A 26,023-nucleotide genomic window follows, 5' to 3' on the forward strand; every position below is an offset into this window, starting at 1 on the left:
CTTGGCCTTGTTGAACTTCATTAGGTTCTCACAGGCCCACCTCTCCAGCCTGTCAAGGTCCCTCTAGATGGCATCCCTTCCCTCCAGCGTGTCCACAACACCACACAGCTTGGTGCCATCAGAAAACTTGCTGAGGGTGCACTCGATCCCACTGTCCACGTCGCCGACAAAGCTCATTATTATGAGCTTGAGAAGGCATACCACTGATGCTGTCAGTCTCTGACTGCATACTAACACTACCGCACATACAGTCAGTCTTAACTGAAGGACCAATGACTTGAAGCTGATGGAAATTATTATTTTTCAAATCTGAATCAGGATCCAAATCCTCTAGGTAAGAGTTGCAGCAGATTTGCCTTTTGTGGACCTCCACACCAGTGCACAAGACATATGCCACTGAACAGCAGAACAAGCCCCTGGAGAAGTACTTCCTTTAATTTTCATCAAGAAAAAACAGAACCAGCCACTGGACCATTTGTTCTGGATGCTTTTTTGTGCTTTTTGTAGAGCTAAATCAGAGCAAAGAAAATATTATCAACTATACTTACATTTTTGTCTGCCTCTTTCCTATTCTGCAACAAAGACTGCTATAGGAGGCAAAAAAGTGAGAGCTATAGCAAGTTAGCTAGATGCAATAATTTCTTTTCCTTTCTGCGTTAGATATTTTTGCTTAAAATATCCAGTTTTCACAGCAAATTTCATTCCTCACATATAATGAGACAATTTAGCTGGCTACGAGTCGTCCTCCAAGGAGGACCATTCCTTCCTCTCCACAGTTCTATCTGCTTCTGCTGACTTGATGCGCAGCACATCTTTCGTAATCAGATTAATCCTTCCGAGTCAAGGAATCATGAGAAAGTGTTTTTAGGGGAGAGCACGTTGTAAATGCTACAGGGAACAGTGGAAGTAACTTCTGAGGACTGCAAATGCTACTTCACAGAATCACAGAATGTTAGGGATTGGAAGGGACCTCAAAGGATCATCTAGTCCAATCCCCCTGCCACAGCAGGGCCACCTAGATCAGATCACACAAGAACGCATCCAGGCGGGTTTTGAACATCTCCAGAGAAGGAGACTCCACAACCTCTTTGGGCAGCCACAACCTCTCTGGGCAGCCAGAGTTAGGCTAACTCATTATACAAGGAGTTAGGGTTCTCAGGTCTTCTGCTAAATTTATTCTCATGAAATAATACTATTTAGTGCTGCTGATAACTCAACATAATAGGATAACTCAATGAAATAGGCTTCTATGTGAGATTTATAAAAACCTGCTAAATTAAGATTTCAGACAGATGTGAGAGAGCTTCAGTCCGTGAGATTGATAGTGTCACTTTCAAATGGCTTCACTGAAGGGGGACTCTGTGAAGGACTCGTTGCAGTCAATGGTGGCACTGCCAAGACTCTCTGACGGATTCCAGCTGCAGCCTTTTTATGGTCATGTCTGAGACTGCGGATTGTGCTGTTTATGGCAGCCACGCATGCCTTCCAATCATATCCAGTTTCCTTTAGATCAAAGGATGGATAATTCTCTTGAAGAAATTCTAAAAATGAACAAGTATATAATAGTGAGTTATCAATTATTTATGCAAGCTATATATTTTTTTCAGATGTAATTAAGTCAAAACAAGTGAAACAAAACAAGACAGCTAGGCATATTACGAGGCTTGAAGAGCAAAGCTAGAGGGCAGATATTTTTTCCCCTTCTTTCTGTTTAATTTGAAAATGAGTAACAAAAGGTCTAAGCATAAAACCAAAATGTGCAAAGAAAGCACATGTACATGGGCCTGACCCTTGGAAATGCTAAATAACTTCAGCTTCTAATGTGGTCAACCAGAGTAAAGAAATCTCAGGCTCCATTTCAGAATGACCAGTATTTGGCAGGACTAAATACTCAAGTTCGGTAGCAATGTGATAAATAAGGTAAGACTAGGGCACCTTTCTCCCCTCCAACAAGTAAAATGAGTAGTTTTAAAAACAGGTTTTAATTTACTATTTTTTTTAACTACTGAGGAGTGATTGTCCTTCTGAGCTTAGTTGAATTACATGTTTTCTCTAAGCAAGCCCCCAAAAGATTGAAATAAGCACCAAAAAAAGAATTCTCAGCTGTAATCTAAAAATCAAAGGCAATACTATTTCTACTTCTCTGATTAACGTATAGGTTTATCTTAGTAGAATGAAAGGTCCTGCTAGTTGATACAATGTCAGTTTTGTTCTTTCATTACTCTCACATATACTAGCAATTAAAAAACTAATATAATGTCATTATCTACAGTTAAAATATTATCTTGTAGTTCCAAACCTGGAAACCTATTTTGCCAGAAAAGCATGGGTATGAAGGAAGGAAACAACAGAGATAAACTTGTGCTCTTGCAGTTCACTCTGCTCTGAGCCAGGGTGATGTGGGAGGAGAGAAGTGAGAGCACCTTAGGTTCTTTCGTTCCCAGGGCGCTCCTGTAATGAACTATGCTGACAAAGGATACACAAGGTGTGGGCTGAAGCAGCACCAGGCTCTCTTCCCCTCCTTCCCTGACAGCAAATTCAAGAAAATGCTTGGCCTTTGAGCTACAGCACAGAACAGGAGTTTCTACTACCAGACCTACAGAGCCTTTGTACATAGCCCACAAAACAGCTTTTAAATTGTGCCTTTTCTTTCACACAAATCGACCAATTGTTGGGACCACAGTAAGGCTATGCAAGGCCCCTTCCTGCCCTGCAGAGTTACATCCAGGGAGCTGACGCTGCCATCCAGCCAGGCAATGTTCTACTGTTAAAGAAAGGAGGGCCAGGGACTGCCCTCTCACCCCAGAGCCAAGCGACATGGCCTGGCTGCCACCACAACAGAGAGGACTTTGTCTCTTGGCTGCTCTGGAGCCCATGTGGTGTTCCTGCAGCCCTGAGGCACTTTACACATCTTTTGAATGCTTCTTAAACTCAAAATGTCATGAAACAAAATATGTCCACTATGGGATTATGTGGAAATGCTTAGAGTGGCAAAGTTTCCCAGGCTAGTGGTGAAAGAACATGTACAGTTTGGGAAAGCCCACTCTTATTTATAGCCTTGCCATATTGGGAATGGTTTCTGGCATGCTCTGCCCCTCAAGCCATGCCCAGACATTACCTTGGAGAGTGCCAGTCCCACCCCATTTTACTTCGCACTATTACTGTATCCTCAGAGGCAATCTTGCCACACTTGCGGAGCTGTTAGCCTGCACTGTCCAGATCTTAGCAATCCTTCCAACCTCCCTGTACTACAGACATGGAGGAGAAGCAGTTTCAAGATTTGTTAGGAAACGCATGTTGCAAAAGGTGTGATGAATCATAGAATACGTCAAGCCAGAATGGACCCATAAGGATCATCAAGTCCAACTCCCTGCTCCTCACATGGCTACCTAAAACTAAATCATATGATTAACAGCGTTGTCCAGACGAGGGTTAACTATTCAGATCTGCAACCTCACTAACCCAGTGAGCACTATCCCACAGTGATATCATAAGGATACAGCAGGAAGTAAAACTCTACATCAAGCCAGTGGTGTTGGGAAATGCTGAAGGCACTCCACTATTACACTGCCTGCTGGCTGGGATTCAGCCCAGTAAATAACATCCCGCAAGCAAAACTTAAGATCTCCTGACAAAGTGTTTTCTCTTCAGATTTCTCATAGAAAAAGCCCACTTTTACAGTGAAAGTATGTCAAGAACAGAAAATTAAAGAAAAGGTGGAAAAATTTCTATATTGCATAACCAAACCTTTTCAAATATGTTGAACTCTCTCTCCTGAAGATACTGTAATAGCCACTGAGCAAATGGCCGCCAAAAACCTGATGATCTTTCCCCCAACACCATTGTTTGTGCTGGCTATGCTTAAATCTTACCAGCTAATGCTGACTTTTCTTCTGTGTGACAACCCATACACCTTTTCTGCCTACAACCTGCTTCACATTCCTCTTCACTTGCTACACAACTGTTACACTAATTCTGCTACCACAGTTCTGCTTGCTTTATCCAGCCTTGCAGGAGAGACTGAATGAGACTAACAGAAGACTCCCTCTCAGGAAGGAGCATGGATCAGTGTTCCAGAGGTCTTAATGCTGAAGCAAGAACAATGCAGAAAGCAAAACATCTGCTACAACTCCAACCATAACTCACTCCTCTTCTGCTTCTGGAATAGCATTTACAAATAGAATAAATAATACCAATTTCCTGAAGACTTCCTGGATTCACGTAAGCTGAGGAAACTGCAAAACTGTCCATATTCATACAGTGGAATAGGCTGCTACATGCTATATGAAAATACACACTTGAGTAAAGATTTGTTATTCAAATAGCTCAAACTGGTCTAGTTCTACATGCTGCCTGTTCACTTGGCAGCAGTCCTTATCCTACCTGTAGGTTCTAAACAACCAAATCCTTGCTGAGACCTTTCTTCTCAATGGAGCCTCTTCGATGAAGAGGGACAGCTGACTTCTGAGCCCTTAGAAGGGCAAGAAGCTTGAATCTCTTCTTTTCTGACCACAGTCACTCAGGTTGTGAGGGACCTTGGGAGGTCTCTACTCCAACCTTCTGCCCAAAGCAGGGACAACTGGAGGTCAGACCAGGTTACTCAGAGTTTTTTCCACTGAAGTATGGAAAAAAGACAGAGATGGCACAATCTCATGAGGCAACCTGCTCCGCTGCTTGACTGTCCTTATGAGGAAAAGGAGTCTGCTCATATCCAGTCTGAACCTCTCGTTTCCATTTATGCCTGTAGTCTCTCATCCTCCCAACGTTCAGTGCTGCAAACAGCTTTACTCTAGAAGGAATTTACTGTGAAGACAGATAGTAACAGCCTGACACTAGGTCCTCGTGGAGCTTCCTCTTTTCCACACTAAATAAGCCCAGTTTCCTCACTGGTCAAGTGCTCTAGTTCCCTATCCCTTTTGGTGGCCCTCCAGCTTTATTAATATCTCTTTCTTGTACTAGGGGACCAAAAACCAGACACAGTAATACAAATGCGAACTCATGAGTGCTAAACAGAGGGAGATAAACCTTTCCTTTGATCTGCTGGCTGTGCACCTGTCCCGATTTGCTGTCAAACGCAAATCTGATGAGCATTGTCTGTTGTCTCCAAGTCATAGATAAAGACATTAAACAGGCCAGGCACTAGGACAGACACTTGCGGTACCCCATGTGTCCGTTGTCCAAGTAGAGCACCACCCACTACGTGCCGAGAACAAACATCCTTCTAGTCCTTTAACTAGCTGTCCACCTATCGAAACGGTAACATCCTCATGTGAATATCATATTATCAGAGACGGCGTTGGAAGCCTTGCTAAAAAAATAATCAAGGTTAAGTGACAGCCACTGCTCTCCCCTTGTCCACAAATCCAGTCATTTAATCACACAAGGCAATCAGGTGGGTCAAACATGATTTACTCAGGTGAAAAGTCAACATTTTTTTACATAACCATCACCATCCCCCAGAAGCCTAGGAGACCTTCACGGTGAAGACTGATGCAGAGGAGGCACTGAGCACCTCAGCCTCATCTGCCTCTGCTGTCACTACTGTCCCATTTGGCAACAGGCCCACACTCTCCTTGCTCAATCTTTTACAATTAATGTTGTGGTAGAAGCTCTTGCTGCCCTTGACATTTCTTGCAAATCCCAACTCTAATTGAGCTTTGGCTTTCCTGAGACAAATCCAACACTCCCAGGCAACGTTGCTAAATTCCACTTCATAAGCTGTCCTTGCTTCCAATCTCTATATACTGCTTTTTTGCACTGGAACTCAGTTATGTATTCCCGGCTTAGCAAAGCTTGTCTTCCCATAACTGTATCAGCTCTCCTAAGTGTCAGGATGGACTCCCTTGTGCTTGCAGAATGCTGTCCTTAAGGACCTGCCAACTTTCCTGAGCCTCTCTCCTCTTCAGAGCTCTCACAAGCTCCCACCTATGAGTTTCCCGAATCAGCCAAAGTCTGCTCTCCTAAGATACAGGGTCTGTACTCTCAGACCTTTCTAACTCTACTCAGGATCTTGAGGTCCATTATTTCATAGTCTCTAGAGGCAGTACTGCCACTGATTATCACACCCCAACCTTTTCTGTGAAGAGCGCCATGACCTGCTGTGCATTACCCCTGGTTGGCCTACCTAGTCCCTGCACCAAGAAATTACAGAATCATAGAATCAGTCATTTAGGTTGGAAAAGATCTTTAAGATCATTTAGTCCAACCGTTAACCTAAGGCTGCTAAGTTCACCACTAAACCATGTCCCTAAGCATCACATTGACACATCTTTTAAGTACCTCCAGGAATGGCAACTCAACTGCTAACCTGGGCAGCCTGTTCCACTGCTTGACAATCTATTCAGTGAAGAAATTTTTCCTAACATCCAACCTGAACCTCCCCTGACGCACCTTGAGGCTGTTTCCTCTCGTTCAATCACCTGTTACTTGGGAGAAGAGCCTGATACCCACCTCTCTACAACCACCTTTCAGGCAGCTGTAGAGAGCAATTAGGTCTCCCCTTGGCCTCCTTTTCTCCAGGCTGAACAATCCCAGTTCACTCAGCTGCTCCTCATAAGACTTGTGCTCCAGATCCTTCATCAGCTTCATTGCCCCTCTTTGGACACATTCCAGCACCTCAAAGTCTTTCCTGTAGTGAGGGGCCCAAAACTGAACACAGTATTTGAGCTGTGACCTCACCCGTGCCAAGTACAGGGGGACGATCACTTCCCTGGTCCTGCTGGTCACACTATTTCTGGTACAAGTCAGGATGCTCTTGGCCTTCTTGGCCACCTGGCACTCCGGTGGCTGTTGACCAACACCCCCAGGTCCTTTTTCCCTGGGCAGCTTTCCAGATACTCTTCCCCAAGCCTGTAGCGTTGCAGGGGGTTGTTGTGACCCAAGTGCAGGACCTGGCACTTGGCCTTGTTGAACCTCATACACTTGGCCTCAGCCCATTCATCCAGCCTGTCCAGATCCCTCTGTAAAGCCTTCCTTTCCTCAAGCAGATCAACACTCCTGCCCAACTTGGTATCATCTGCAAACTTACTGAGGGTGCACTCGATTCCCCTTGTCCAGAACATTGATAAAGATGTTAAACAGAACTGGGCCCAATACTGAGCCCCGAGGAACACCACTTGTGACCAGCCACCAGTTGGATTTAACTCCATTAACCACAATTCTTCGGGTCTGGCCATCCAGCCAGCTTTTTACCCAGCAAAGAATACACTTGTCCAAATCCTGGCAGCCAGTTTCTCCAGGAGAATGCTGTGGGAAAGCTGTGGGAAACGTGTCTAGGTAAACAACATCCACAGCCTTTACCACCTCCACTAAGCAGGTCACCTTGTCATAGAAGATCAGGTTAGTCAAGCAGGACCTGCCTTTCATAAATTCATGCTGACAGGGCCTGATCACCCAGTTCTCCTGGACATTTTGTGTGACGGCACTCAAGATAATCTGCTTCATAACCTTTCCTGGCACCAAGGTCAGGCTGATAGGCCTGTAGTTCCCCAGATCCTCCTTCTGGCTCTTTCTGTAGACAGGTGTCACATTTGCTAATTTCCAGTCAACTGAGACCTTCCCAGTTAGACAGGACTGCTGATAAATCATGTAAAGTGAGGTGGTGAGCACTTCCACCAGCTCCCTCAGTACCCTTGGGTGGATCCCATCCAGCCCCATAGACTTGTGTGTGTCTAAGCAGTGTAGCAGGTCACTAACCATTTCCCCTTGGATTACAGGGGCTTCATTCTACTCCCTGTCCCTGGCTTCCAGCTCAGGGGGTTGGGTACCTGGAGAACAACTGGTCTAACTATTAAAGACTGAGGTAAAGAAGGCATTAAGTACTTCAGCCTTTTCCTCATCCTTTGTCACTATGTTTCCCCCTCAACATCCAATAAAGGAGGGAGACTGTCCTTAGCTCTCCTTTTGTTGCTAATGTATTTACAGAAACATTTTTTGTTGTCTTTTATGGCAGCTGCCAGATTAAGTTCTAGTTGGGCTTTGACCCTTCTAGTGTTCTCCCTGCGTAACTTCACGACAGCCTTGTAGCCCTCCTGAGTTACCTGCTCCTTCTATCCCTGACCTTCTAGAATCCTCTGAGACTGCTTCCATCTCCCACTTCTGTTGCCCTATCAAGCAGATGCCATGGAGACTGAGTTTTCTCATACAAACTAGGTTTGTGATCTGGAGACTTCCTTGAGTTGTTTAAATATAACTTCATCTACTTTCTCTCAACTTGTTCCACTGCTTACACAAATACCTGTCAGAACAATTTCACAGACTTATTTCTGAAGTTTCATGGTTTGTTCATAGGATACAAAGTTAATCACTCTATTATTAATTTCCTCACATTATTATTTGAACAGAGGTTTTCTTACTTACCTCTAAGAGCATTAATTCTGTTGCAGTCCAGTGGGCTCATGCCACGTTCAAGATAACCATATACATTGCTTTTCACCAGCACATCTTCAGTGAACATATGACGAATTAGGTAGCGAGCCGACAACTCGGGCCGAGACTTCCCCTTAGCTACATAAATGACTGAGAAAGGCAACTGAACGTTGCGCAAAGGACTTCCAAGAAATTCTACAAAGGATGTCAGAGAGAGAGAGAAATATTTTACTTATTGAGTTCCAACCATGCTTCAAGGCGGCTGTATTACACTAACACTAGGACACAAAAAGTTCCCCCCGAAACTACTGCAGTTTCTTGGAAAGACCAGAGCAAAATGGCAACACTATAGCTAATACTAAAATGCAACAGATTGTAGCCAGATGTAGCCCAAAAAACATGCCTGTTTTACAGCAAAGTAACAGCACTTCTGATACGCTTTCAGCAATGCTAGCAATGTAATCTGCATTATTAGTGATTGCTTGCTAAATTGTTTTCATCTCACGTGAAAAGACGATGCTGTTCCAATTACATAAGTAAATACAAGATCTGCTATTTCAATAGTGCTTAGATTCTGTAAGCAGAAACTGAAAACAGAGTGAATATTTAACTACTTCAGTCTGACTCCACTGCAAACATTAAAAAAAAAAAGGCAGAATGTGTAACAAATCAGGAGGCCTGTGGGATCAGAATAGTACTAACAAATCTTGGGTGCAGGAGCAGATCTGATAGAGCCCCAAAGAGATTCTAATCAAATAAATTATTTCCAAGGGCAACTAATCACAGTTCATTTCCCTTGAAGCTCTCTAGAGACATCACATGCTGTACATGGAATTTTTTTCCAATGCATTTGTATATTGTGCATTTTTATTTTAAAAAAATCATAAAGGCTGCTTTAAGATTTTTATTGTCCTAAATTGTCAGTTTTACAGAAAGGTGTGCCTTTCTTCTGAAATTGCAGTACCATTCAATAGATACTCTGCGCTAGCTTACTCCATTAAGGTAGAACATGTACCAAATGAAAAAAAAAACCACCACAACAGGGCAATTGTGAAATAATTCTTGAAAAACAATTATTCAGAGAAACTGAACAGAATATTTTACAGCTGAATTTTCCAATTTTACAGTAGACATGCATTATGGGACATTGGCAGATGCAAACACATGTTCTGTTTAGCCAGGTAACATTCTTGTTTGCTCCAGTGAAGACTTATTACATATACACCAAGTGACTGCCTTAAGAGGAAAAGAAGAGTCACATAGTTCAGCAAATCCCTTTACTACACAATTTCACCTACAGTAACATCTTCTGCCTCTCATTGACCATTTAAAATGTAACACACAAATCCAGAAGATGAAAATTTCTTAGTTTACCCATAGGTTCCAAAGACTGTGGTTTCTTGACTGAAAGTGCATGGAAAGCTTCTGGAAACTTATCCAATCCTGAATTCTGCAATGTGTCAGTTGTGGAGCTGGTCATTTTCTGTGAGTTTTGAGAATTGCCTTCACTATCTTCGTTATAATTTAAATCTACACAATGAGATGTATCTGGAGCGTCAGCCACTTTTTCCTTCCCTTCAACTGTCTCCTGAAACATTAAATGAGGTTAGTATATGCACTGGGAGAAGCCTACCAGTTTTCTAATTAGTGTTCCAGTTCATTTCTCAGTTAGTATAAATTAGATTCCAGATATTTACAAAATAGTTACTCCTGAATTTCAATCATGAAAACCACCAGTGAAACAGATACTGAACATTCACAGTTTTGCACAAAGCTTTTTAGAAGCAGAGGTAAACGGAGTTACAAGTGTTTTGGGAATGATGTTTCAGTCAATATAAATTCATGGCTGGATAGACCTGAAGGAAAGCCTGCGGAAACAGCGCTACCAGCTACACATTTAAGCTCGCAATCGAATTTGACACTACTTCTGGGCAACTTTTACAGGGCTTTCTTTTTAGTATCCTATGCTTATATAGCTCTTGACTGAATGCTGGATACAGAAGCAGGAAGAGGCACAGCAAGAGAAAGGGATATGCTTCCAGTATTCCCCATATGGAAATCGCGCTGCAGTCAGCAGGCCTATGCTGAGCAACACAAAAACAGAACCCAAGGAATTTCCAATTAGAGCACTCATATGATAAAGGAGTTCAATAATTAATTTGAGAAAGAAGCACAAACTCAGTACTAAATAAATTATCACCTTGAGACAACTTACTGGGTTTCTTTTTGTTTCAGAGCGCAAACAGCGGATCATAGCATTGACATTTGTGATACAGGTTTTCCAGTCTTTTCCATGCTCGCTCAGATCATAGTTTGGAAAGTTAGTTGCAAGAAATTCTGCATATAAAATGTAGAAAATTTTTTAAGCTTCATGACAAAAAGTAGTATTTAAAAGTATTCTAATTTAGAAAGAAAGAGAGAAAGCTAAGAAACATTTCATGTTTACTGTTCTCCATTTAGAAGCTTTAGATTTCCAGCTTTAATTAAAGAGAGGTAGTAAACTCACATTTTGAAGCTAAGCAGCACTGTGAATTTAAGATGTGCAGTGATACTTTTTTGAGGTGTTGTGAATGCTTTTGTTAAGCATTTCCCAGTAGAATTAGGGGAAAGATGTGATTTATCATGCTAACTTTAGAATAAAACACAAACACAACAAATCAACACAGAAAAATAAACAAACCACCAAAACCAAAAGACAGGGTAATGCTGATGCTGCAACTACTTCACACAGCTTAAATAATCTCCCACCCTTTAAAGAGGAAGGAGATGTACAGGCTCACACATATGTGTCATGGGATTTGTGTAAATGGCCTGACATTTAAAAAAAAAAAAACAACATCCTCCCCATTCTCACCATTTCTCAACAAGAGAAGTGAACTTGAGAGAAGAGTATTTAAGAATTACCAGTTAACGTTTGTCCCAAGTACACCATGGCCATAAAAAAAACCAAACAAACAAAAACGGAACCAACCAACCAAAAAAAACCCCACAAAACCCATGCCACACAAACACAAAAGAAGTTGTAATGAAAGAAATTTAGAAACAGTCAGCATGACTGATGAACATGAGGTACATGAAACTAGGAGAAATCAGAATTGTTTTATCTTCATTCAAAAAAAACCAAACACAAACAAACACTGAGAATTACAAGGCAGGAATTTCAAAACCAAAAGACACAGCAGAGTGGAGCACATCCACTACCACATTTATCAGTTCACCAGTTGCTAGACAATGATTAGCAGAAACATGCAGAAAAGGACTCTTTGTAAGTTAAAGACCTTCTTAAGCATTAAAGAAGTAAATCTGTGCATTTTGAAAGACAGCATACCTCTTACTGCAGCAATTTTGTTTGGATCCAATGTTCTGCGCCCTCGCGCACTCGCTCCCATAACGCTGCACAGTAACGTTTCCTTGGGGAACAGGACACGGACTAAGTAGCGGGCTGCATACTTTGGTTTAGTCTTTTGCTGAGCTTTCATCAAATAGTTTCCAAGAACTTTTACATTTCTCAACGGGTCACCAACAAACTCTTTTGTAAAACAAAAGCATTTAAAACAACAAAAAAAAGTCATTTAAAAAAGCCAAGCAAGTTGTTACAAAAAGAATACTTTTTCACACTCTTTTTCTTGACCTCTATGGTACTTGTGGTATACGTTCTCTACTACAGCTAATTCTACTATGTATTATTTATCTCAGCTCTTACAAAACCAGCTTTAAATTGGAACAGTAACAGAAACATCTTTTTAATTCATGTTAACCACCAGCATAACTAACTGAAATAACAGCCAAGAAAATACATTAAACATACAAGAGTCCAAAATGTTCAGACTGGTGTATTTTGCACCTGTACAGATACCACGTGTGTTTTCAAGACAATGACCCATGAAGAATGGCATATCCATATACAGTACTGTTAAGTCAGATCTGTCTAAGAATTTGTAAGCCATGTATCTCAATATTTCACTTACTATTTGTGCAGCTCTTCAGCTAGATGACTTGTTTTTTAGACCAAAAGCAACCAAAAACTCATAGCCCAGCCTTCTGTATAACTCAGGGCACTTATACTTTGGAAAGAAATGCATTAGTTTTTAAAACATACTGCTATTTTATATGTGCTTGTTTATTATAATGCAATGACCTATGGAATTCTTCGGTTTCTGTGGAATTAAATATTTTGAATGAAACCAAACACTGGAGGATTTGAGGACAGAAAGGATTTTTCACTGATAAAATCTGCCACAAGAAAAAAACAGGTATATCCTTCACACAAATCAAGTAAGTTGCTTTCTTAAATGCAAAACGTATACAGGCGTATGCCTCGCTTAGCTTTACTGGCAATCTCTTCTGTCATTTTAAACACATGCATAGCATGCATACATTACTTATGACATATACGCAGGTTAAAAATAGTTTACATCAAGAGTACCAAAAGAGAAAAAGAAGGCCCAGTCTTAAAAGAACCCTAAGTATGTACTGTAAATCAAAGGCTTGTAGTAGTCTATACAACTGTATATACACTGCAGAGGTTTTTAAGTGATCCCTGGCATATTAAACATTCCTATGACCTTTTTTTCAAGAGTTTTAAACAGCATTGCATTATAGAAATGCTTGTAAGGCAGCCAGTTCTGGTCCTTTACTTTTGCTGAATAATGATACAGAGATTTCTTTAGGAGTATTTTTTTATACCACCAGCAGTTTTTTAGCCTTCACTTCTCAGTATTTATTACAAAGGAACTCACCAAAGCTAGGACTGATGGAGACTGAAGAAGATGGTAATTCTTTACTAATGTTTACACTCCCGGATGCATTTCCGTAGTTTACCACCACAGCGTTATTTCCCAAACCGGTCTCCGATGGTGCTGGCATCGATGACGATGCCACTGGTGAAGATGCAATGTTGACAGTACTGTCCACAACGCTGGCTACAAGATTTGGTTGTGGAGAAAGGTCAGGCATCCTGTTAGTTGCCGTGTATGATGAATGCAAGGAATGCGTAGAGACTATAGTGGGGAGTGGTGGGCTCTGCCTACAAACAGGGTGCTGTGATTCAAGCTGAAGACTCTGTGGAACATGTTTTACTGTGGAATTGACTTGAGCATGGCCATTTTGTAAAGCAACCCTTATGACTGGGCTGTGCCTTCCCTGGCCTTGTGAAGAGATATGAAGACTTGATTCCCTTTCCATGCATTTTTGTACTCTTATTTTTCCTTGGGGAAAATGACTGGAACTTCTGTATGTAAATCCAACTGGTTTCTGCAAATGAGATTCAGAAAACAATTAAAAGGTTAAATTAAAACATATCTGGTCATTTTTTTCTTCTGAAAACCAGGAAGACTAGATTTTAGTAACTACGCTACTGGCAACAGACGCTTCATTGCAGTAGTCACTGTCGTGACACCAGCACTATTACTTTTTAGCCTTCCCTTTACTTTCTTTTATTCTTACTTGTAGTTCAGACACTAAGAGTTTATCTGGTCAGCTTCAACATTTCTCAAGTTTTTTCTACCTGGCAAATTGCTTTCTAAAAAGCCAGAGAAATATATGATGAGAGAAAGGTATATTTGTAAAGGCTCTTAAAAAAAGCTCTATAAAATAAGAATAGGCAAACTAAAATTTAAAATTTGTCAGCCATTGATGCAGTCTGCTGAATGTGCAAGGGATGTCTCCACTGCCATGTTAGCTTCATTTTAAACAAGAAAAAAAACCAATTCACTTTATCACCTGGCTGCCTCTTCATTCTTTACTTGCCAGCTAAAAACATTAAACATTCAGATCTTGTCTATGATGGAGGATTCCAAAGAGACTAAGACAGACAAAGTGAGAGATGCGGTTTCCTCTACTTGAAGTACTTTTATTAAGAAATATATAGACCCTAAAACATGTGTTCTAGTTTAAAATACAAGTCACTGAGCAGGAGCTACCAAATGTAGCTGACACGTGGGTTTGGTTTTTTGTTTGTTTGTTTTTCTTTTTGTGGTTTATAGTGTTTGTGGGTTTTTTTTGTTTACAGAAATCTGATTATATTCCACCCTTGTAAACTTTAAAAATCTATGACCTGAAAAAAGGCTCATGTTGCTGAAAGTTTGCCCGTTTCTCCAGATATTGGAGCGGATCTAATAAATAAGAAAAAAAATAGTACCTTTACTACCAATCTTTCCTTATTTATATCCTTAGCCCATCACAGATACAACAATGGTACTGCTGTGAAAAAAAACGCAAACCTACAGCATTCCTGATAGTTTTAAAGATCAAGTGCTAGCAGAACCTAAAGAAATGGTTGGAGGTTGCATTTATAGCGATAAAAGCCTTTTTTTTTAAAAAAAAAAAGACAGTGCAGGTCACTTTTAATCTGAACTTTAAAGCAGTTGCCATCCTACACAATCAGAGGGGAGGGTAAGAGTGCAGAGGTCACAGGGTCCAAGGCTAGCTGACCACCAATTCATTCCCTGAATCTCCTATTTTTGGGTATGTGGGCAGTACAAGCTTGGAGTAGACAACAAAACATATTCATTCTCAAATAAAATCTAGTATCCTATTGATAACTGACATGCAGGAGAACATCATTGCTTTTACCCACCCTTTAAGCAAATGGCCTTACTGACATCTTGACATCTCCTGACAGCAGGATCACTTCTGCCACATCAAAAACTTTGCAGTATTGTTGACAAAGAAAGGTCATTATGGATTTCATGACCTTCTTCAAAAATCACCTGCCATGTTTTCCTTTCAAAGAGCATTGTTAGAAGTACTAATATTCTGTCTCCTTAGATAACAGTGGATTAACTATACAAGAACAAAACGGATAATGCGTACTCAGTATCAAACCTTCTTGAAAATTTTGAAGAAGGGTGTTTTATTAAAAAAAAATATAATTCTATACCATAATGGATATGTCAACACACAGTTGAGATCTAAAAATCAGTAAATCAATTCAACCACCCTGTGTGAGTGATGCATAAACTCTTTTCTAACTGCAGACACCAATGAGACAGTACACCACATCTTGTAAACGCTAACATAACCAAGTTTAAGAGTAACCTAGATAATTAACTTCTGTTCGTTTGAATACAAATAGAATTTTACACCATCTATCACAGCATCCTGAATTTGATGGGGGCCAGTGACGGCTGGTCAGTAACAAAACAGGAGACTGAAGCTGGTGTATAGTAAGAAACCTAGAATAATTTAATTGAAATAGATTTTAAGTCTACTACTCTGCTACTAATTTTAATCTTAATGAAAAGAGGATTTTTTTTTTAAACAATCATCAGAGGAAGTTAGAGAACTAAAGGCAAAATAAATGCCTTAGGTCTTTAATACTCACGGGCTTGAGCAACAGTGGCTTTACACGAGTATGCTGCATTTCTGAGACCTTCTGGTGAAGCAGGTCAAATTTTTTATCCAGTTTCTGAATGGCATCGTACATGGCCTGACAACAAACGTAAGAGTGGAAACAGTATTGTTTCACAAGAACCCCATTTAAATCTGATGAAATCAAGAAAGATCAATTAAGGGCAAAATTCCCTCCCTAAAACTGGGTAAGATCTGTAGGTAATATACACATTCTGAAAGCACATTAAAGATCAACGTTGATATATAATGCAAATAACAACAATAAATACCACAGTAAAAAGAACTCTCAGAGAAGCTTACTCTTATGACTTTAGCATGGCTGACATTTAAATGTTGTTCTTCCTGCTTCCAGCAGATGTTTCATTTTTCACTATTTGGTATGTTTTGTTTTACATTGAAAAGCTACTGATAAGCTCTAAGGTAAGTCAGGTATCATGATATGCTATTTTAAGTCATAATAAGTTTCCAAGGGCACCAGTAAAAGGCTTATAGGTAGTCACTAAAATATTGATTTCTATATCACCAATGGGAAATATATTTAGAAAAATACTATCCGTGAAGTAAAAGTCCCAGCTGGAATTGAATTTTGTCAGAGATATCAAAGAGAACAAGAAGGGCTTATGTAAGTACAGAGGTGACAAAAGGAAGGTTGGGGAAAACATGGGCCACTGCTGAACGAGATGAGGGACCTGGTGAAACAGGACATGGAAAAAGACTGTGGGATTCAAGGCCACCTTTGCTTCAGTCTTTATTAACAAGACCAGCCTTCAGGAATCTCAGGTCCCGGAGACCACAGGGAAAGGCTGGAGCAACAAATACACACTGGGTGAAAGAGAATCTGGTCAGGGAATACCTATGCAAACTGGACATACGGCAAGTCCAAGGGATCTCACGGGATGCACTCACACGTGCTGAGGGAACTGGTTGATGTCATTGTGAGGCCACTCTTGGTAAATTTTGATCGATCATGGCAAATGGGACAAGTGTCCAAAGACTGGATGAAAACAGATGTCACTTCTGTTTTGAAAAAGGGCAAGGAGGAGGACCCTGGGAACTACAGGCCAGTCGGCCACACCTCCATCCCTGGGAAGGTGATGGAGCACCTAATCCTGGAAACCATTTCCAGGCAGATGAAGGACAAGAAAATCACCAGGAGGAGTCAGTATGGCTTCACCAAGGGGAGGTGATGCTTGTCCAACCTGACAAACTACGATAAAATGACTGGCCTGGTAGATGACAGGAGAGCGGTGGATATTGTCTGTGTGGACTAGAAGGAGGCCTTCAACACTGTCTTCCACAAGATCCTCACAGACAAGCTGCTGACGTACAGGCTGGATGAGCACACAGTTAGGTGGACTCGAAATTGGCTGAATGGCTGGGCCCAGAGGGTGGTGATCAGCAGCACAAAGTCTAGTTAGAGGCCAGTAACTAGTGGAGTATCCCAGAGGTCAATACTGGGTCCGATCCCGTTTATTATTTTCATTAATGATCTGTATGATAAGCAGAGCGTACCCTCAGCAAGTGTGCAGATGACACCATACCAGCAGGAGTGGTCATGCTGCTATCCAGAAAGATGTCAACAGGCTGGAGAAACGGGCTGACAGGAACCTCATGAAGTTCAAAAGGAGAAGCACGAAGTCCTGGCACCTGGGTAGTAACAACCCCAGTCACCAGTACATGCTAAGGGCCACCAAAGCAGCTTGGCAGAAAAGGAGCTGGGAAACTCCTGATGGGTACTAAGTTGAATGTGAGCCAGCAAAGTGCCCTTGCTGCCAAGCTGGTTAATGGTAACCTGGGCTGCATTAGGCAAGGTAGCAGGTCGACGGAGGTGATCCTTACCCTCTCCTCAGCACTGATGAGGCCACACCTGGAGTGCTGGGTCCAGCTCTGGGCTCCTTAGTACAAGAGAGACATAGACATACTAGAGAGAGTCCAGCAAAGGGCAACGAAGGCGATGAAGGGATGGAAGCATCTCTCCTATCAGGAAAGGCTGAGAGAGCTGGGACTGTTCAGCCTGAAGAAGCGAAGGCTCAAGGGGGATCTCATCAATGTACTGAAATACCTGACGAGAGGCTGCAAACGGGACAGAGTCAGCCTCTTTTCAGAGGTGCCCAGTGGCAGGACCAAAGGCAATACACTGGAGGCTCCCTCCGAACATCAGGAAACACTTTTTCACTGTGAGGGTAAACAAGCTCTGGCATGGGTTGTGGAGACTCCCTTCTTGGAGATACGCAAATGTCATAAGGACATGGTTCTGAGCAATTAGCTCTAGATGGCCCTGCTTAAATATGGGAGTTGGACAAGATGACCCCCAGAGGTCCCTTCCAAACTCTGTGATTCTGTGAAAATGAGATGTAAATGATGTATGGAGAAATCAACTCAGCCATGTCTTTCAGAACAAGCATGGTATTTAAATCAATTGCATCCACATTTTTAATAATCACAGAATGAAAGATAAAGAATTTGAAAAAGCTACTTATTTTATTGAAAGTGTCCAATCTTCAGTTAATCCCCAAGGTCAAGTTTTCTTTCAGATGTTAAAAATTTGTGATGCCTTACTAAAGCAATCAAGTACAAACTTTTAAAAAGTATTATAGTAAAGACCCAGATTTTCAGACATAGAAGTCAGATAAATCAAAACATTCAAAGTCCATCAGTTATTACTACACGTTACTGTGTGATACAGAAAGTTGCTTCTTCAGAGTTTCCAGGATTTAGCAACTCAAACATGATGCTTACACAGCAATTTAGACATATGCTTTGTGCCATAACAGTATAAAGGAATCAGATAAGAGTATTAATCTAGTACTGAAACGACACTGTCAACTTGAAAACATGTATCAGGCACATGTCATCAGTTATTACTGCAAAAAAAACACATACGGACATTATAACTATGAGTTACAAAAAGAAAATGTGTCTTCAACTAACTAAAGCAATTTCTTTTGTTGATCTACAGCATAGTTAGATAGAATTTTTTCTTAAATACATATGGCTATGAAAAAAAATTGCTAGATGGATTTGCAGTATATAGAATTTCAAATTATTTTCAATTTTATTGAAACCAACAGTTAAGTTTCAATATGATAGCTATCTTTTCAAAAAATTAAATATCCTTAGACAAAAGAATCTATAAATCTTCCTAAAATTTAGAAATATCTCAAGGAAGCACTAAAAGACCTTAAATCAGTGTGGACAGCACAGGCAATATTAAAAGGCTTCATGTAGCCCTAGGGCAGATTTACTGGGAAGAGAGGAAAACAGTGAGGTGAAGGAGATGGAAAGGGGCTAGTAGGCAGCAAAAGAGGCTATAGCTTCTCATTAGCACTGCTTGCTACAGCACACATTCCCAGACTAGTGGCAAGAATGTTAGTCACACAATCTTAGTCAATTTTCTTTCACAGCATTGCTGAATATATGCTTAAGGAGACATACAAGACATTAATACTTGGCTACAAACCACTCACAAATTATTCTCCCTAAAGCATGGCCTGAATGTCTTTTACTCTGTAGAGTACTGGGGCTCCAGAGTCATGTAAGTGCTCACCTGGATAGCTGTGGGATACTTTTCATTTTCAATGCAGAGATTTTCAATCTTGCCAGTGACTGCTTCAGTAGTCAAAAGCAAAGAACTCACCAAAACACCACTATCAGGATTTTGGCACACTTTTGGCAAGCCTCGTATCTTTCAAAAGCTGTGTGTCTATGACAGTCATATCCTCCCCGTTACTGTGAAGCCCCCTCCCAGTATATCACTAGACTTTACATTTTGTATTAAAGCTTAATATTTGAAAAGTATTCTTGTCAACTATGGTGTGAAAAGTTCAGAGAATACAAAGAAGTAGATTATTTTTTCTTTGAAAATATTGAAGTTAAGAGGGCAACTACCAAACGAACAATTGGAAAGGATGAAGTCATAGGTTATCAAACACGGAATTCAAATCTTCCTGAAATTTAACTAAAATTGTTTAAACATCATTTCAGAGATAAAGGGGAAAAAAAAAAATACCTGGCAATAACTGAGGACCTCCATAAGAGTCTTCTGCTGATCTCCAGTGTAGGAAGCTTCAGTGTAGGAAGCTTCAGATACAATACTCCCCTTTTTCATTAAAATAATAAAAAAAAAAAAGAGTGTAAGCTAGTAATATACACAGAGTCTTAGGATATCACATTAAGACAATAAATCCCAACTTCAAACCTCACATGTTATTTTAGTGTACTCCAAAAAAAAGCATACCCAAAGCAGCTTTTCAAAGTCAGTCAAACAAACGAAAATTAACTTACGCATTCATAGTCTGGTTCATACTCATAAATGACACTGTCACTGTCCTCATATTCTCCTTCCCTGGTTCTCATCTGGGAAATAAAAAGAGCTTTTAATGTTTTGAATAATGAAAGAATTCAAAATACAAATTACAGAGAGAACCTTCTCAGAATCAAACTTGGACACTTTCAGTTGTAGCTATATTTCCTCCTTTAGCTACAAGAGAGCCCAAGAGAGTGAGACTTAAAACAGTCATCTCATTTATGTGCCCGTGGTTAGGTCACATGAATACTCATCTCACTTTTGTTTTAAGAGTATCTTATTCTTGTTTAATATAAACCTCTTGCAAATTTATATAATAACATGTACCTTTCTTGGTTATTTTAAGGCCAGAACTTTTTCATCCAACTATACATGCACTGTATAGCCAGGCTTACGTAATTGTAAGATTGCATGTAGATTTTTACACTAATTTAAATAAATCCATTTGAAAAAAATAGTGTATTTAATTCAATGGGTATAACTCTGCACGCAGAAGCCATAAAAATGCCTAAAAGATGTAATTTTCTTACCACTTGAAACCTGCTTTTAGACAGGAATCAACAGTGCCACCACCTGGACAATTCCAACATTTTTCTTTTACTGGGTGGGAGCAGTTCCTATACACCACACATCATGGATTTCATGGGTCTTGTTTTGGGGTTTTTTTTTTGTTTATTTTGTTCAAGTCATATTTAATCAGGTCTTATTTAAAAAAAAAAAGTTAGGTTGGGCGTGTGAGGGGTGTTGGTTTTGTTTGGTTTACAACAGGCAGAATTAAACAGTGGAATGGCTGTTGGAATTTAAGAATTGAAAAGGAACTAAGCTTTGGACTGCCTCAAGTTAAAAATATATGTAGCCTGTCTTTATACAGAATTGTTCATATAGACAGATCCTTATTTGACATTAAGTTTCAACTCTTACTATCCCAAATTGCATGAAGATATTTTTACTGAAAAAATAAAGAACATTTACATGGGAAATTAGTATAAGTTACCTTCCGCTGTACGCTAGCTGTTGTTATACACACGTACTGTATCCAGCACAACAAGGTTTTACTCTTGCTAGAAGCTTCCATACACTACATGGATATCCTACCCACACTTCTTCACTGGGATGTCATCAAATGAGCACAGAAAAGCAAAGGAAAAATGACATTCCAAATAACATTGAAATTGGCCTGAAAACAAAGGGCTACTGTTCGGTGAAACATACCACATTCTGTCCCACTAGAGTAGGGTCAAGTCGTTTTCTTTTATTATGCGAAAACCCAGAATCCATTTTTTCAGGGATGTGACCATTTCCTCTCTGCATACTTGCAGAATGGCTCATCTGTGATGCCACTCCTTCAGCTAGCACTGATAAGTCTTCACATCCTGGAAAAGTGGAGAGAAAGCAAAGCACATCAGCGCGTTTCCCACCGCATTAAACATTTCACAACAGAAAACATGCACACCCAGTTTTTACTCTCAAACTGCTGGTTATTTGACGTTTGTTTACTAGCATATTATTAAACACTCATTAATCCTATTTATTTAGATCTGAAATTATAAATACAATTTAATATTCTTTCTTCCAAACTCTGTCCAGCCTCCATTTCATTTGCCTTGCTTTTGGTGTTGATTCTCTGTTCTCATTTCTGCGTCTGATTGCACAAAGTCACAGAATTCAAAACCCCAACAAAACTAGTTAACTGAAATTCAGGCAACACATCCACAACGTAAAACATAGTTCCCATTTGTTTAGTCCTCAGCAGTCCCTTCCCTACACTTATAGGGTCCTCCCCAGTTTTGTCACTGAAGCACTGTGTAACAAAAAAGATCTGCCAAAGGTATCTCCTCTGTTGAGCCAGCGTAGGTCAGGGACTACTAGACACGAACTATCCACAAGTGGTACACAAAATGCCTCTACCTCTTCCCATGTGCACCTGGCACAGTTAAAAAGCCATTACCACAGTTTACCACTGCTCCGTCCTAATTCTTTTGAAGCCCACACTATTGCCAGACCTACCTTTTGAAGAATGTTAAAGGATTTTCACAGTTGAGAGAAAAGGCCTATCTCTACTGCCAAATCTGCCTGTCCATCATTTATGGGTTTCTACCTCAAACTTTCAGGAAAGAGCTATGGCAGCTCTTTTAAAAAGAAACAAAAACACTCTTAAGAGGGGAAGAAGGAGGAAAAGAGAAAGTAACTATTTCCCCTTGAGTTCTACATATTTCAGCTGTAGACAGGCCAAGCACTATATAGATAACAAGATAAAGATACAGATATGAGAAGATACTGAAAGACAAGTAAAGCGTAAGAAGTTAAACAAGACCTTGGAAAGTTTCCAAGAAATAAGGAGAAAAACATAACCGGCATAAAAAGGCAACACCAAGTCTCCACCACACTACCTGCTGTGAACGAGCTTTTTGCAGCTTAGGCCAAGCTGGAAAGGTATGGCGTGGAAGTTTTGTGGATACCTACACTAAGTTCCTCCCAAGTAAAAGGGGCTGCATGAGAAAAGTTACAAGGGTACTTTTACTACTTCTGCAAAATAATGGAACAAATTTCATGGCCCAACTGGAAAGTAGAACTAATACCTCAGAAGTGAAGGAAGAGAAAACAAATCAAATGGGACAGGGACAAGCTAAGAGAAAGACTGAAAAGCAAAGACAACTGCTTTTCTTTTAACACACTAGAAGAGGAAGGGCTGGGGGCAGGATAGAAAAGTAGTAATATATTCAGTATCATAAGCTAGAAAAAAATTTTCTTTGCATTAAGAGCCCAGACAAAAGCTGTAGCAGAGCTTACAGGTGCTACCTAGCCAAGATCTGTGGTAGATTTAGATTAGAGTAGTTAAAATCATTTTGAAATCGCAATCAAGAACCGAGTAATAAAAATACATACGTAATTACTTAATATTTGTTCTCTTAGGTGAAGATTAAAACCTAACTACTCTCCAACCCAGCTCCAGAGTTTGCTTTCTTTCCCAGATCACCTCCTCCTTCTGTCCTCGCCATGCAGACCCAGCTGGCGCTCATCTCTTAGCACTAAGCACACCCAGAACTGAGAGCCTCGGAGGTGGCAGCACTTTGGGAGACCAACACCAGTGCAGGCAAGAGGACGTGTTGAAAGTAGAAGGGGTGCAGGGCAGCAGGATTAGCATATTGGCACAAGATAGTTCCTCAAACTTCAGACACTCCCTGCAGCCAAACCAGTGTGCCACTTCACCTGGAGAAACGTTAGGTCCCTGGTTTAATTACATTTTAAACATATTATGCTTATGTTAAACTAATCGTCTTTCTGATGAGCCTCCCAAATTCAGGTTAAGGCACAAATACAATGATCTAAAAAAAAGGTGCCAGCAAAAGTGATACTGAGTTTGTGGACATAAATGGATAAGCAAAAAGCACAACAGAAGAGTTCTGCAGCAGGTGGGGACAAATAAAGACCTAGATCTGTATCTTAGTGATGTTGAACCTGCTCTGCCAGCTAAGTATCTGTAGACAAGAAGATATGAGACAGAAGTAAAAGAAACTAGTTTAGACAGACAGAATCACATCTGAAGAAAAGGCACTGCTCTATAAGATACTAGCCTAAGATGGTAGTTGCATAAAACAATCAGAGAGAAATACAATTCAAAGAGTTAAGTTCAACAGTTATATTCAAGATAAACTTATGCCGTGTTTCGGTCATACTATATTCAATTTTAGTTAGACAATACCGAATGCTAACAATCTACAACAACACAAGCTGTAAGCCCAAAGATGACAAAACCATCTCTACCTTTTAAAAAACAATCATACCTACTCATCATGATTCCTTTGTCAATAATGAAATAACTACTCATGTCCTGAAATCAAGGTCAGCAACTGTCTATGACAGTACCTTGGACAGGAATTTTTATTTTCATTTAAAAAAAAAAAAAAAACAGAGACAAAACCCAAGGTAAAACCAGACAAACCATCCTTGTCCCCTCAAAATGTTTTTAGACATAAATGTACAAAAATTTACAATATACCCTACTGTCAAGTAGAAGACGAAAAAGCTTAAAGGTTCTCAGAAGCACCCAATAACACTAGGAAACAGAGATATAACTTGACGTTGCTGAAGAGAAATACTGATGAGATTGTCCATCAAGTCAACTGGCCAAATAACAAAAATAGTGCCATCACTTAGTTACAGTCATTTTCCTTGCTAAGTTGGTAATACTGCTACTGGATTTACTAAATGCTCACAACTCAAAAATATGATTAATTTTTGTCTAGGCCAATGGAGAATTGGGTAAGATTCCTGAGATACTTCGATCTTGCATGTTAAAATAAATACAATGAATTAAAGACAATCCCCAAAGGCTACTTACAGCTAATAATTTATCTTCTTAAACAATCATCTTACTGTCATTGTATATCAGTTTCTCCAGAGCCCCTCTAAATGACACTGGACAGTTTATCTAAAAACCTTGGGTTTTGGGTTAGATTCTTCCATTACTTTAATTTTCCAAATTGCTTGCTAATTCATTCCTAGGTACATTTACTTTATAAGTAAAAAACTTGTCTTTTTACAGCATAATATTTCACTGGCTTCACTACCAAAAAAGACCTCTACAGCAGTAACTAAAAAGGCCCCTCTTTTTAAAAGCATTTCCAAGCAATCTCTATAAAGTAGCTTTCTAATAAAACACGTTTTAAAGAGATGGGTAATGTAGAAAGCATTCAAGACAGAAGCACTGAATATACAGCATTAAAACTAGCTATCAATTATCAGATCACAACAAAAACAAACAGTAATTACCATAGGCAAGTTGAGTCACATGGTGAACACCACTGTTTACTTCAGAGTTTTGTTCCATTGACATGCAGCTTTGTGTGGACAGTCCATTTTCTCCATGGTCAATAATCACTGCTTCAACATCGTCCTCAACGTTCACAGAGACATAACCTATTCCCATATGCAGAGAGAGAAACTGGTAAGACTAGACACCATTCTGCAGATCAGATGACAACTGTAGCGCTTGTATCACGTTTAGCATTATCTGAGTTGTACCACAGGCTAATTTAAAACCAGTTTTATTTCAGCATCTAAATACAAAGTCCCTTTTAAATACAGGCATTGAGGTTAATAATGCATAATACGCACTAGAAGGGAAGTGGCCTACTAATGCTTAGTTGGCGGGATTTCTGAAACTATTCAGTACTCAAGTCTTCCTACAGTGTCCAGCTTCAACAGGAACAGTTCAAAGTCAGTAGCAAGCACTTCTGAGAACTCCACTATTTACGTTCCACCATATGACAAGACATATTAATTTAGTTTTGAAATTTGACTTCCATAAATAAGAAATGCTTAACACACTTGAAACAAAGCAGTCTACAAATCCTAACTGCATATTTGATATTCAGATCAAACCAAACATTGGCTCCCAGTGAGATGCTGTGCAGAAACACTGAATGGCAACTCTCCAGTACCAAGTTTTTTCCAATTAAACGTACTACACAAAGAAAAAATGTCCTGGTTTCAGAATAACTATATTATAGCTAGATCTGATGGTTTTGGGAGAGTAGAGGAGGGAGTGGAATTTATTCTTGATGAAACAAATTAATGGAAAGACTCATACCGTGAACCACTAAAGTTAGGAAATAAAACTTACATTCAGCCAGCACACATGCATAATGACACACTAACTATATGAACACATGCTGTATTTTCCACAAGATCTCTACCCTGTTCGGTGCACAGGATGGACCGAGCTCCAGGAACAAATCAGGGCTGTACGAGCATAACAGTGGTCTGGTTCTTTACTCTTATACAAACAATTCACTCCTAATTCTGCTCTCTTCCCTTTGTTCCAATTTCTTAAGAGACCAAAAAGTGGGAAAGAACCTGAATTCCGCAGGTCATAAAGTTTTCCCTCTGGCCAGTACTGCAATGTAATCCAGAAGAAACAATACTGCAGGGTTTGGATTTGGCTGTCATCAGATTAGGAAAGACTTCACCAAATTGAGGGTCTGTTCAAAAACA

At 40.0% G+C, this 26,023-nt stretch overlaps 1 protein-coding gene across 1 annotated transcript; it reads right to left on the minus strand.

Moving 5' to 3' along the window:
- Nucleotides 1-1,305: 1,305 nt before the first annotated feature.
- BEND2 (BEN domain containing 2) lies at nucleotides 1,306-24,956 on the minus strand. Its single transcript, XM_086615532.1, has 11 exons — nucleotides 24,800-24,956; nucleotides 21,239-21,399; nucleotides 20,005-20,076; nucleotides 19,730-19,819; nucleotides 15,692-15,796; nucleotides 13,107-13,620; nucleotides 11,696-11,896; nucleotides 10,583-10,704; nucleotides 9,742-9,955; nucleotides 8,359-8,562; nucleotides 1,306-1,541 (listed from the first exon to the last, which is right to left on the minus strand). The coding sequence occupies exons 1-11, from the start codon at nucleotides 24,954-24,956 to the stop codon at nucleotides 1,306-1,308; spliced, it is 2,076 nt and encodes a 691-aa protein (XP_086471658.1).
- Nucleotides 24,957-26,023: the final 1,067 nt, after the last annotated feature.

This window comes from Tauraco erythrolophus, chromosome 1, assembly GCF_009769465.1.
Source record: "Tauraco erythrolophus isolate bTauEry1 chromosome 1, bTauEry1.pri, whole genome shotgun sequence".
Classification (NCBI taxonomy): domain Eukaryota; kingdom Metazoa; phylum Chordata; class Aves; order Musophagiformes; family Musophagidae; genus Tauraco; species Tauraco erythrolophus.